The sequence below is a fragment of the Juglans regia genome, chromosome 3, assembly GCF_001411555.2.
Source record: "Juglans regia cultivar Chandler chromosome 3, Walnut 2.0, whole genome shotgun sequence".
NCBI classification, from domain to species: Eukaryota; Viridiplantae; Streptophyta; class Magnoliopsida; order Fagales; family Juglandaceae; genus Juglans; species Juglans regia.
Genome location: NC_049903.1, coordinates 33,414,205 through 33,427,611, shown reverse-complemented (window position 1 = coordinate 33,427,611; position 13,407 = coordinate 33,414,205). Strand labels below are relative to the sequence as shown.

Here is a 13,407-nt window from a genome sequence, read left to right as displayed (position 1 = left end):
TTGAGATAGATTGAGATGAGCTTGGCACCCAAACATATCTCAGTGGGGGTATGGGGGATGGATGCTTTTCTGCAACACCTATACAAGTCAATGAACAAAATATGTAGGGATTAAAATGATGAGAAACTAATACATAAGATTTGTTTTATACAATAGTGGATTTATCTTATATTTCCAATTCCGTGGGATAGAGAGCCTCGTAACAACAGGAAAAGTGAGCAAGCGAGAACAGTCTATAAGACGACTTCCAAAGACGACTACTGATTCCAGGTTTAGAAAAGTCTATAACATTTTCCTAAAAGCCAGAACAGAAAATAATGACATATAAAAAAGGAGCCAAATCGTATCAATCTAATCATTTAAGCATTGTCTCCAAATGAAACAGGCAATGTACAAGTATTCTGTGGCGACCCCCCATGGATCTGCATTCAGATGAGTCAATTCCACGCTCACTAGCATTAAGAGAAATGCAATCCTCTTAAAAGAAAAGAATTACAAAATATCAATTCTGACAAGCAACCATTTCCATAAGAATGGAAGCATCAACATATGAATGGAGGCATCAATATATTGGCACCAGCAGGACCAAACTTTTGCCTCTTCCATTGTCAATTTGCTATGTTAAACCACCAAAAAAATCCTTCCTAGTATTCATTTGTTTCTACAAAAGGTGGAATAGTAACTCGTTCCACACATCAGGTACACCCGGCAAGCACCAATGTATGCAGTCAGAGTAACTTGCAGGGTTTGACAATTGTTCGGGTCTCAGAGTCTCCCAAAATTTGCGGTAGATCGAAGGGTGGCCGTCTTTCCGATACTCTGAAAGTTGAGTAATATTGAGAACTGAAACCTTTGAACTTAACCTGCCAAGGACATGATCCACCATGCGCATTGTAGGCAAGTCAGAACCACTTCCCCAATAGCCTTCCAACTCCATAGGTGTTTTTTCATTATAGCAATTACCTTCACTTCCTGGTTCCCACTCTCGACTCCTGAATTATTAAAAAATGTTCAATAGAAACGATGGAAAAGTTCTACAAAAGCCTAGCCCTTCCCCTTGAGGCATTGAAGTAGGATATTAATTGAGTTTAAATGTAAAACATTAAAATGATCTTCATCTGTCAGAAATTGATTTCAGAGGCAGTTTAGATTTTATAATTTGTTCCATTACAAGATCAGAATATAATTTGTGGCATTCTTTGTCATAAATGCTTCCCAATTAAAATCCAGCCCTTCTTACAATTTAATTTGGGAACAAATCAGAATTTAAGCCATGACAAATGGAATATTGATTTAAAATAAGGGAATCCATTTGTGCTTGAACTTTCTGTGTACTTCTAAGTTTTACATTGATATGGTCTAGTCCCCCCATGTAATAAGAAAAGTGCATTTACTAATAACTGGCCAACCACGTCAAAATATTGGACAGAAGATACATCCGGTGGTTGACTCTGGTATGTGCTTGACTGGAGCCTAACTGAAAGCAAACTGCAAATAAATGCATGCAGGAGAGTGTATGTCTAAAATGATGGAGAAGAGGGTTTTTTTTTTTTTTTTCCACTTACCAGAGATGTGTAGGGGACATCGTAACAAAAAAGACTCTTTTCTTGAGGGGATCAACTTTAGTAGCCACCCATTCTGCCCATGCCTTCATGGCCAATTCCATGGCCCCTTTCCCATCTAATTCTTCACAAGTCCCGTTTTCTTCAGCACTCCATCTGTAAAAAAGGCACAAGGATACCAATAAATAATTTTTTCCTACGCAAGTCATCTCCCCAATCAGAATCAGATTGAGAATACTGGTTGGACAAATATACTTACAACAGCTTAACAGGGCCTTGTCGCCACCACAAGTATGTGTTGAAAACTAATATATCAGCATGCTCCCACTGCGATGCATGTTTAAGAACTGAATCAGGACGAATTATCCGCTCATCCAATCTGTGGTTCACAGGATCATCGGAATTAGATTCAACAAGTAATGGGGCCCAGAGAAATTCAACGGTCGCATTATATTCCTGCAAATGAGATGAATATAACAATGAACAACAACAATACGAAATTCTCAATATAACTTTTTGGTAGGCATAACCCTATCATCACCCATATGGAAGAACCACTAAATCCCCGCAAATTCTTGTTTGTTAATTTCAACAATTATCACCAAGGCTGTGAGGAAAAAAAATGGAACACTATAAACAACCGTAGGCATATTCTTAGCCCTAGCTACACAGACAGTTAAATGGCTCATAGTTACTCCAACTTCTTGCACAAGGATCGGGCTTACCTCTGCTCTGAAAATGGTAAGAGGGGCATTTGGCGACATAGTTCTCTTATTTGCTGGAATCACTGACTGTAACAAACACACCATTGATATCCATTGTCCTCTGTTAAGTGAATCCCCCACAAACATTAGCCTTTTCCCTCTCAACTTCTCCCACATTTCAGTCACATCCCATCTAACAAAAAGAAGCCAAGAAGGAACAAAAAAATCAATCAATTCCAGTTAAAAAAAGAAAACTAGTTCACACACCACACACCTATTCTGAATTACATTCGTCAGTCAGCATTTAGTTGTGAACTTCAGATTCTACAAGCTTTAAAAAATTTCTGATTTTGCCCTCAAATTATACTCAGAGTTTTATGCAACTCAAATCCCCAGTACATAAAACAACCAAAACGTGCATTCAGAAAGGGGCCTCAACAACCGTGCTTGATGCTACCAAAGACAGCCGTGAGACCTGACCAACTACACTCGGCAAGAAAATTCAATGCTAATAACAAACCACCAGCAGAAACAAAGAATACCAGAAAAAACACCTCTTCAAATTGCAGTTGTGGGGTTGCCATCTCCAATACTGGTACCCCAAATCAGGCCTCCCATGCTTGTGACACGCCAATTGGTCCGACATGTACGGACAATGCGACTCGTTGTACAGCGGATACGAAACATTGTCGAATACCCATTCTCCGGAAAACACGTCACAACTCTCCGAAGCCACTCTCCGTGGACCAGTCTTCACCGTGCGGTCAAGCCAAGCAATTCTCCGACCACTATAGTCTCTAGTAGAGTTGCACTTACTGAATCTATCCAAAACCTCTGAGATCCAAGAAAACGAACTAAAACCCATCAAACCAGAACAACGGGAAAGGAAGAAACCAAGACATCACAATTGACCGAGAATTAAAAAGCAAAGAGAAAAGAAAAAACATAGTAAAGTTGAACCAGAAGTTCAAGTTTATAAAATTGCGTACCATGAACTGGGCTTAAACGATTTGGTTTAACATATGTGATTGAAGCTTCTTGACGATGATGAACACGGTCCGGTTCTTCATGGATTTGCTGGATGCTAAGTTCGTTGTAGAGGACTGTGAAAACTATGAAGATCAATAAGAGAATCACGAGCAAAGGGAAATGGGATTTCTTTCTGCTCCACCTCTGCATCATGGAAGACAACGGATTTGCCAAAAAGGTGGGCAAATCCGAGGCTCCTCGTTGTCTGCCTCTCTCTCGTATGGGATTTTGACTAAAACGAAAGAGCGTGATGGGTTTGACTGATTTTCTCAGAGATTTTACCTGGTAATATTAATTGATGCTAGGAAAGTCAGGACAACGATTCGGTGTGGCCGGTACTATTGTTTTTGCCTTAGCATCCATCCATACACTTTTATTAAAAACTTCTATGTTTGTTTAAAATCATATATTCCCATGAATTCTTGAGTTTTAAATAATTTTTATTTTATTGATATTTTTTTATTTTACTTTATATCACTGAACCGTAGGTCGAATAAGTAAAGCTCAAATTATTTAGTAAAAACTTTTGAAATGTAATGATACATGAAAGACTATTTATCTTTTTAAAGCCAAACTTAACTTAACTTGAAATTTTTCCAAATGGCTCATTGATATTTTTATAGATATTTTGCCAAAGAAAGTGATAATTTACATCGATAGCTTGGTATCTTTTCTTTTTGACATTAATTCATCTCAAATCCATCTCAACTCATCATTACAATTTTTTTAAATTCCAATATAAAATATAATAAACAATTTAACTTTTTTAAATTTAAAAATAAAAATAATATTAAAAAATAATATTTTAACAATATTTTATCAGCTCAACTCAACCCAGTTCAATAACTAAACGCAACCTAAGCTTTTAGTTTAGTATAATGATATATAGTTTTATAGGAGCTTAATTTTGAGATTTTTTGTAACTGTCTTGTTCATCATTGTATAAGGTATTGATCTTTGGCCACAAGAGTACTTATAAAAAAAAATTGAGATGCCGTCATTTTTTTTTAAAAAAAAATGTTAATATACTCCGAAATCTCAAGTTTTGGTATTGGATAATTTTTTATAAATAAGAAATAATATTATTAAAAATAAAATAATAATTCTTGAGAAAAAATATAATCAATCCTATTAATCTATCTTGGTTATAATAGTGGTTGTACAGAATAATTTTTCACAAAGCATAAAAGACTATCCATATATATATATATATATATATATATGTATGTATGTATGTATATGTGTGAACTTTGCATGGTAATGATTAGCTGGATCATTTATATATATATATATATATATATATATATATATTTGTTGAGGGTTGTCATACCTGCATTCAATGTATAGCTCAACAAACTGGAATCTCCTGCATTAATTTGATGATTCAGTTTATGAGAAGGATAAACAAATGGGCGGAGCTTACAATTATTGAGTACCTAACCTTATGATCAATAAAAATAAATATTATATATAAAAGTTCTTTGATATGTCTATTTCTTTTATTATATTCTAAATTATAAAATTCGAACAAACACTTCAAAAAGATTAATTATATTATATGTATTATATATGGTGAAGAAAGTGAGCTGTACGTTTACTTGTCGGTTCGATCGACCGAAGGAAAAGTACTTTGATTTTGAGTGTACGTGCATGAGTTATGGTTGGTGGGACTACATATGACCCCCTCGACCATATATATATACATAGTTCATGCATGTCTGGCGCCTCCCTTTAAATCCCCTCAAGCTTAATTGAGATTCATTCAACTCTAATTTGCCAAAACTTACAACAATAATTAGTACATGAGGAAAGTGTTAGATTTTGTTAAAATAATAAAACTATTTTGGGTATTTTAAATAATAATATAGTATTTCAATTTTCTTATATGTTTAAATAAAATCTTGTGTATTGATATATGTATGGAAAGCTAATTATATTTATGGTAATCCAAAATCATGGAGATTTTGAAGCGAAGGAGAAATGTGAATCCCACGTTGAGTAATTATAAAATAGACATGAATATGTTTATATTGAATCTCCTTACCATAGAATCGCCTAGTGGCGGCATCATCACTTGCATCACGCGACGTGCACTTAAGGGCAATGAGCTTTGGGACTAAGGGGCCATAAATGATGAAATGGATTCCATTGTTTCCAACCAAACATGGGAATTGGTTGATTTACCTCTAATTGGTTCAAAAGTAATAGGTTGTAAGTAGATTTTTAGAAAAAAAGCTCAGTGCCGATGCTTCTATTAATAAGTTCAAAGCCCGTTTAGTGGCTAAGGGATATAGACAACGAGAATGTGTAGATTATTTTGATACATATGCTCCTGTTGCACGTATTTCTTCTGTTAGAATTTTAATTTCTCTTGTTTCTTTCAATCATCTAGTGGTTCATCAAATGGATGTAACAACTATTTTTTTGAATGGTGACCTAGATGAAAAGATTTATATGAAGCAACTGAGGGATTTATCATGGCTAAACATGAAAATAAAGTTTATAAATTGATTAAACCCCTTTATGGTTTAAAATAAACTCCTAAGCAATGACATGAAAAGTTTGATAAAATAGTTTTATCTTATGGTTTTAGAGTGAATGATGTTGATAAATGTAATTATTACAAAGTAGATAATAATTATTGTATGGTCATATGTTTGTATGTTGATGATATGTTAATATTTGGAAGTAACCTTCAATGAGTAGAAGAAACTAAAATGTTTATTTCCTCAATATGTGACATGAAAGACATGGGAGAGGCTTGATGTGATTCTCAAATCAAGATTGTGAGGACAATCAATGGTATATCCTTGACACAATTTCATCATATTGATAAAGTGATAAAAAAGTATGATCATGAAGACCAAAAATCAGTCTCAATTTTATATGATCCTAGCCTTAAATTGTGAGAAAACACAGGAAGATGTAGATCCCAATTAGAATCTGTCAGTGTGATAAAGAGTCTAATGGATGTTATGCATACACTAGACCCAATATTGCATTTTCTGTTAGGATGCTTAGTAGATTTATTAGTAATCCACGTAAAAAGAATTGGGATGCTATGTCCAGAGTTCTTAAATACCTGAAGGGGGTTGTGAATTATGGTTTACACTATAAAAAGAAAACTTGTTGTATTAGAAGGATACAATGATACTAGTTGGAATAGTGTAGAATCAAATTCTAAGTCTACAAGTGGATAGATATTATTTACGTTAGGAGGTGCTGCAATCTCATGGGGGTCAAAGAAGCAAACTTGTATAACTCATTCTACTATGGAATATGAGTTTATTGCTTTAGCAAATGCATGTAAAGAAGCAGAATTGCTTAGAAATTTGTTGGTAGACGTATCACTTTGGACTAAACCATTTAATGCAGTAACGATTATTGTGACAGTGAGGCAACTGTGCGGGTAGCTATGAGCAAGATGTATAACAATAAATCAAGACACATAAGTTTAAGGCACAATTATGTGCATGAACTACTCAATAATGGAGTAATCATGAATTATTCAATAATGGAGTAATCATGGTTGAATAAGTTAAGTCTATTCAAAATCTAGCAGATCTGTTAACAAAAGACCTACCAAGAGATATGATCTATAAGAAATAAAATGGAATGGGGTTGTGGTCTATAAATTAAATCACTTGTGATGGGAACCCAACCTTGGACTTGAAATATAGGCAATGTTCAATGGGTATCAACAAATCGATAGAGTGATGATTGTCTAACACTAGATAATTGTTTAAAATGATATTATCCATTTACACTCCAATTCCAAAGAGATGTATTATAGTGTTAATAGTTCCTGAAATTTTCAGGAGGAGTAAACTCTTATAATAAGTTCATAGACAAAATTGTTGGGGTAAAACAGGATCGCCTTAGATGAACTTACCTATGTGAGAGTGGAAGTGTGGCCGCTTCCTATGGTATCGACTATGCCTAGAGCTCTCATGAAATTGAGATATGCACAAGGCCATAAGAGTGCAAGCTAAGTGAAAGCACTGGAGAATTAGAAAATAATTGTGTGAATTCTATCCGGCTAGTTTAATAGGGTCATCAGTTCAATATACGTTCATTGATTACCTTGACATAGCTTTGATATAATTATACTAGGTGAATGTTCAAGTCTAAAAGACACATTCATTGAAGCAGTTTATTTTCGTCCATATGCACAAGTTTTTTTTTTTTAATTGTTATTTCAAATAGTGGGGAAGTGTTAGATTTTGTTAAAATAATAAAATTATTTTGGGTATTTTAAATAATAATGTAATAATGTAGTATTTTACTTTCCTTATATATATAAATAAAATCTTGTGATTGATGGAGAGTCAACTATATTTATGGTAATCGAAAATCATGGAGCTTTTGAAGTGTAGGGGAAATGTGAATCCCACATTGAGTAATTATAAAATAGACAAGATGTTTATATTGAATCCTCTTCACCACAGAATTTTGAAGTGAAGGAGATAGATCAAGAGAGCTTCAAAAGCTGCCGAGTGGCGGCATTGCCACCCACGTCATGCACACGTGCAAGGGCATGCAATGGGTGCAATGAGGCGCACTTGACACAAATATGAAATTAAATAGAAAACTAGGCGTTTTCTAGTCGATGATGTCGAGGTTTGGGGCTTCATTGTATCCTGGGAACATTCGATTAAATATTTTTGCTTCAATTCCGTGTTTTTATCATATATTTTCTTATAATTTTCCAACAGAAAGAAGCTTGGAATTACTTTTCCAGAACTTTTATTCCAGATCGAATTTGTCATAATTGATGATGATGATGAACAATATAAGCATACAGGAACTCATTCCATACATCAGGCACTCCGGGTAGGCACCAATGTACACAGTCTGCATAACTGCTGGGGTTTGCTATTTGCTCTTCGGTGAGATTTTCCCATTGTTTCCTATAGATAGATGGATGGCCTTCTTTTCGATATTCTGAGAGCTGTGTAATGTTAAGCATTTGTACATTCACCCCTCTTCCTTTCAATTCATCAAGCACAGTTTCAAGCACTCGCATCACTTTTGGATCTGTGTCATTTCCCCAATATCTCTCATCTAAAATTGCATCTGTTTCTTTGTAACAGTTTTCACCACCGCCCCAATCTTCTCCACTGCAATCAATATGCACTGAATGTTAGGTTTTATTTCCATCACTAATGTGTCTCAAGCACTAATGTGTGTGTGTATATATTACCCAGTGTATCATTAATTTATTGAGAATAAATTAAGTAATCCATCATTTTGCATTATCCTAGAAATTCTAAGAGGTACCCAAATCCTCATGAATTACACACACACACACACACGGCTGGGGAATTACAATGGTAGGAGGAGTCAAGATATAATTATACCTTTCATGAGTTGGTGACATGCTAACAAAAAACATTTGGGTCTTGGTTCTATTAACATGAACTTCCACCCAATCAGACCATGTTCTTAGAGCCATCTCATAGACGCGAAGCATCTCTATTTCTTTATAAATAGCATCATCTGGACTTTCAAATGATCCCCACCTAATCATTGCAACCAAAAATTAATATTGTAAGATTAGATTGCTAATTAATTAAGTCGATACCAGACAAATGATCAATTAAGGAGCTAACTATCTAGCTGCTAATTGGGGTACTTTTATGTATCGAAAATACTTACAGAACTTTCATTTCTGTCCTTCTCCACCATAAGTAGGAGTCAAACACGAGTATGTCTGCGTCCGTCCAATGCCTAGCATGCTTCTCTATTGCCTTGACTCTAACAATCCGATCTGGTATCCGGTGGTTTACCGGATCATCGGAGTTCGATTCCACCAGCAATGGAGCCCAATAGAAATCAATCGACACATTGAATTCCTTCAATGCATATATATATAATTTACTAATTCCATTAGCTTCTGATCTAGTAAAATTTACAACAACTAGGAAAAGCGACGAGCTAATTATATATGTTTTAGCTAGAATTATGGCATTAATTAATTAGTAATTGTATCTTAAGATCAGACTTTTAAGTATTATTTCTTTAGACTATTGCTAAGTTGCTAAATAACTCCTACGTACGTGCATGCCCGTCTCAATTCTAGGCCAGGTTGATATGGCAGAACTACATCATGTACTTAGTATGTTACCCAAATATATATACATTACTCACAATGGCCTTAAAGGTGTTCAAAGAGCCATTGTTGTGCATGGATTTGAGTTTTGGTGAAATCCATGAATCGAGCAGGCAGACCATCGAAACCCACTGACCCCTATTAAGAGAATCTCCCACAAACATAAGCCTCTTGTTCCTTAGCCTCTCCAGCAACGCTGTGGCATTGAACCTAATTATTAACATACAAAAAAGTCCCACAAAGCTCAAAAAACACAGACAAAGACAACAACGTACTTTAACAAGCATGCATCGGTACTACTGAGAGAGAGAGCTAGCAAGACAGAACGAGATAGATCATACGTACTTAGGAAGGTTACATTGGTGGGGTTGCCATCTCCAGCTCTGATAGCTCAAATCCTTTCTCCCAAACTTCTCACAAGCCAATTGGTCAGACATGAATGTGCATTGCTGCTCTTTATAAAGAGGGTATGTTTCGTTATCGAATACCCATCTCCCGGAAAACAAATCGCATCTCGACAATAAACCATTGCTTCTATATTCCCACACTAATCTAATTGATCCACTTTCTTGGGTAAGATAGACAGCGGTGATGATTAGGACGGTGATCAGGACGGCAATAAGGGAACGGAAGCTGCTTCTGATTCCCCATGTTCCAACAACTATTTCCAGGTTTTTCTTTGCCATTATTATAATTCAATCAAACTTCTCCTTGCATATATGCCTTTTTGTGTTGGGGGGAGTCCACAATTTTACTCCTTTTTGAAGTTTCATGGGGTTGGTGAGAAATCTTTTTTCTTGATTTCATTTTCTTTAATTAGGAGCAGTGGAGGTGCGTTTTTAATTGGTTGGTTTGCTGAAAAGAAGCTGTTGTTTAATTTGCAAGCACTCTGACCAAAATAACACATATGATCAGGATAGAGCGCCTAGGAAATTATATATAATATATGATATAGGTATCATATTGGGATATATTGATCCATATTTTTATTTTCACAATATCATTATTTATATATCTGAAAAATATTTATAAACCTTTTAGTTGTATCATTCTTTCACCAATCTTTGATCATGTAATATTAAATAATTGAAAATCTATAGATATATTTTTTCACTTGTAATCTCATTTTTTAATTAAGATCGATAAATTCACTGCGCTAGCTGCCACAAACGTATATATGTGTATTAACTCTTATTTGGAGATGTTATTACCATTTATTATAGGTATATTACTAAAAAAGAATCATTAATTAAAGGCATTATGGACTCAACCCTCGAGCGTAATTATTGGATAATTTTGAAATTGGAATACATACATGCAATACTCATGACATTGTATCATATATAAGATCATGTGATATCATTAAAAACTAGTGTGCTTTATATGTAAGTAATTTTAATAACCTGAAATTAATATCTCGATCGTTATAATTCATATATCGAGGAGTACTACTACCTAATATAAAGTACTTTTCCTTATAACTCTCAAGATTTTGGATAATGGGTTCAACCTTGCTCAAAGGAAAGGGAAATATTGGTAACATAGCAGATACCAAGAGAGGTTAGCTTTCATTTTTCTTCCCCTAATGACAAGTTGGACCAGAGTTGTTGCATGCAGTCATGTACTCCAATATGTGGAAAGCCACGAATAGGTTAGCTAGGTTTGTTGACATCTCCACATCCAAGATCGTTGGAGTAAAGGAACCTCAAAAAACTCAGACCCCGACGGCTCTCATGTCTTTGAACACCAAAACTCCACATGAGTATAGTATGTCCGGGATAGCTCATCAGCCGATTGCTTGCGAATATGACAGTATCCATTGATGGCATGCATGTCTTGATGATCTTCTTCCCTAGCTAGGATCTGCTTCGTTAATATACTGTCCAAAAGAAGAAAATTAACGTATATAGATGCAGCTTCAAGATTCATTCATGTTGCATCATTCAACGTGTGTGCGTGCATGAGAATTCTATAATTTGGAGAAATAATAACAAAAATAAGTAACTGATAATAATGATATTGGAAACAAATTACTTATAAGCTAGTCTGGTGATCATGATATGATAGTACTAGTGATCATCATTCGGTCTAATTGAGACTTAGTCCTGTAAAATCGGTCAGAAGAGTCAAAAACCAATTAGAATAGTCCCATGGGAGAGTCCTTGACAACCAATAAGAGTATTAATATTGCTATGCCCCTAATTAATTTATACCCACTTTTTTTAATTGAGTGGGTGGTGCGATGTGCCTTATTATAAAAAATTAAAAAAAAAAAAAAACTAAAAACATAAGCATAAAAGGGTACAGGCCAGTATCTAAAGTTTTAATTTTTATCTTTTTATAATTTCGAAAGCCATTTTGTTTGGAATATATATTTTTAAAATTTATTAACTTTTTAAATAAGTCACATGACACCATATTATGGGGCCACGTCAATAAGGTAAAGTCAGTGGTATAAATTAGGGGCATATATAGTAACATTATTATATATACGAGAGGGAGGCACACAACTGAGGTAATCTCTAAATTATTCTTTTCCTGGAGATAAAACACCTTACGCGCGTTATCCTCACTTAGGTATCGTAGGTGTTCCATATCACCCTGTGCCTTACTTTGGTTTTTTAGGTGTAGGTCCTTGGACCAAAGTTTTGAATACCGTTTCGGTAGTCGTTTCGGTTAAGGTACTGGAATGAAATATTTCGGTATCGGTATCGTTTCGAAATATTTTATATATAATAAATTAATTATATATGTATAAATTATATTTCAAAATAGCATCAATTCAACTCTTAAAAAGTTAAGACACATATTTATAAAACTCAATAATACTTCTAAGTTCTCAATCTAACTATTTAAAAAAATAATTAATCATCTTCATCACAAAAGGGAACTAGGGATTTGATTTTCAGTCCTCGAGAAAAAGGGATTGAAAAAAGTTAAGAAAATAGTTTTCAGATGTAAGAATTGAAGTTAAAATTATGAAAAAGTCAGAATTTTTACATTTATTACAAAAAACTAATTTCAGCCGGTACAACGAAAACCGGCCGGTATTGACCGAAACGCACTGGTACGACCGATATTTGACTCGGTACAAAACACATACCTTTCCTGTATTGGTCACTACCCTGGTACGGTAAATACCGACCGTACTGGTCGGTACGGTTTGAAATTTAAAACATTGCCTTGTATGTCGTTGGCAGGAGTGCGAAATACGTCCATAATAGTTGGCGCTGTCAGTGGAAAGAAGTACTGAAGAAAATTCAAAGTGCTTTTCATATGTTTGCAACAACGGGCTCTCAAGTGACCCAAGATCAAGAGGCCACCTTGGCAAACATGGAAGGAAGGTTTGTGGAAATGGAGGAAAGATTTAGAAAGATGACTTTGGAGATGAAGACTCTCCAATGTGAGAACGAAGTCCTAAAACAAAGGAATGCTCGTTTGGGAGAAGATGCCGCTCCAAGCTATTACGAGCGGGCTGAAGCAAAGTCGTAGAGCACATTCAAACCCCCCCCTCGATGATGATGAGAAGAAGAGGATGCACCACGACTTATGCAGCCTTATGAAAAAGTATGAGGAGATGGCTGGGAGAATAGGTGCATCCTTGTCTGTTGACCAGTTGCTTACTAGCACAGACTGCCTTACAACCCAGAAATAATGGCGTTGCCGCTCTCGCCAAAGTTTAAAGTTCCACATGTCGAAATGTATGAAGGATCTAAGCACCCGGTTGAACACTTGCAGACTTTTTAAGGCTCACATGACCCTTCAGCTTTCTCGGGGAGATCGCTTGCTAGGCCTTTCCCTTGACCCTCAAAAGAGCAGGGGTGGTTTGGAGCACTACAGTTGGGCTCCATAGATAGTTTTGAGGAACTTAGTAGACAGTTCCTGGCCCAATTCATGGTGAGCAGAAGAAGGACACGACCCGCTGCATATCTCTTCACCGTCAAACAAAGAGCGCATGATAATGGACGACCAAGATGAGAGAATCACGTTAGCATTGCTA

General features: G+C 35.4%; 2 protein-coding genes across 2 annotated transcripts; both read right to left on the bottom strand.

Moving 5' to 3' along the window:
• Positions 1-318: 318 nt before the first annotated feature.
• On the bottom strand, positions 319-3,552 carry LOC108982306 (protein trichome birefringence-like 35). The gene is made up of 6 exons (XM_018953637.2): positions 3,256-3,552; positions 2,821-3,100; positions 2,288-2,459; positions 1,822-2,018; positions 1,566-1,718; positions 319-992 (listed from the first exon to the last, which is right to left on the bottom strand). The coding sequence occupies exons 1-6, from the start codon at positions 3,446-3,448 to the stop codon at positions 662-664; spliced, it is 1,326 nt and encodes a 441-aa protein (XP_018809182.1). The 5' UTR covers positions 3,449-3,552; the 3' UTR covers positions 319-661.
• Positions 3,553-7,742: 4,190 nt separating this feature from the next.
• Positions 7,743-10,093, bottom strand: LOC108982296 (protein trichome birefringence-like 34). The gene is made up of 5 exons (XM_018953626.2): positions 9,753-10,093; positions 9,446-9,617; positions 8,954-9,150; positions 8,656-8,817; positions 7,743-8,415 (listed from the first exon to the last, which is right to left on the bottom strand). Exons 1-5 carry the CDS (start codon positions 10,091-10,093, stop codon positions 8,061-8,063), a joined length of 1,227 nt encoding a protein of 408 aa, XP_018809171.2. The 3' UTR covers positions 7,743-8,060.
• Positions 10,094-13,407: the final 3,314 nt, after the last annotated feature.

Excerpts from the sequence above, each read along its gene's own strand:
- LOC108982306 (XM_018953637.2), bottom strand. The coding sequence starts at position 3,448 with ATGATGCAGAGGTGGAGCAGAAAGAAATCCCATTTCCCTTTGCTCGTG. Across the intron at positions 3,101-3,255 it reads TCGTTTAAGCCCAGTTCATG|AGGTTTTGGATAGATTCAGT; the intron begins GTACGCAATTTT and ends CTTGGATCTCAG. Across the intron at positions 1,719-1,821 it reads CAAGGCCCTGTTAAGCTGTT|ATGGAGTGCTGAAGAAAACG; the intron begins GTAAGTATATTT and ends CCTTTTTTACAG.
- LOC108982296 (XM_018953626.2), bottom strand. The coding sequence starts at position 10,093 with ATGGCAAAGAAAAACCTGGAAATAGTTGTTGGAACATGGGGAATCAGA. Across the intron at positions 8,818-8,953 it reads AGGACAGAAATGAAAGTTCT|GTGGGGATCATTTGAAAGTC; the intron begins GTAAGTATTTTC and ends TGCAATGATTAG. Across the intron at positions 8,416-8,655 it reads ATGTCACCAACTCATGAAAG|TGGAGAAGATTGGGGCGGTG; the intron begins GTATAATTATAT and ends TATTGATTGCAG.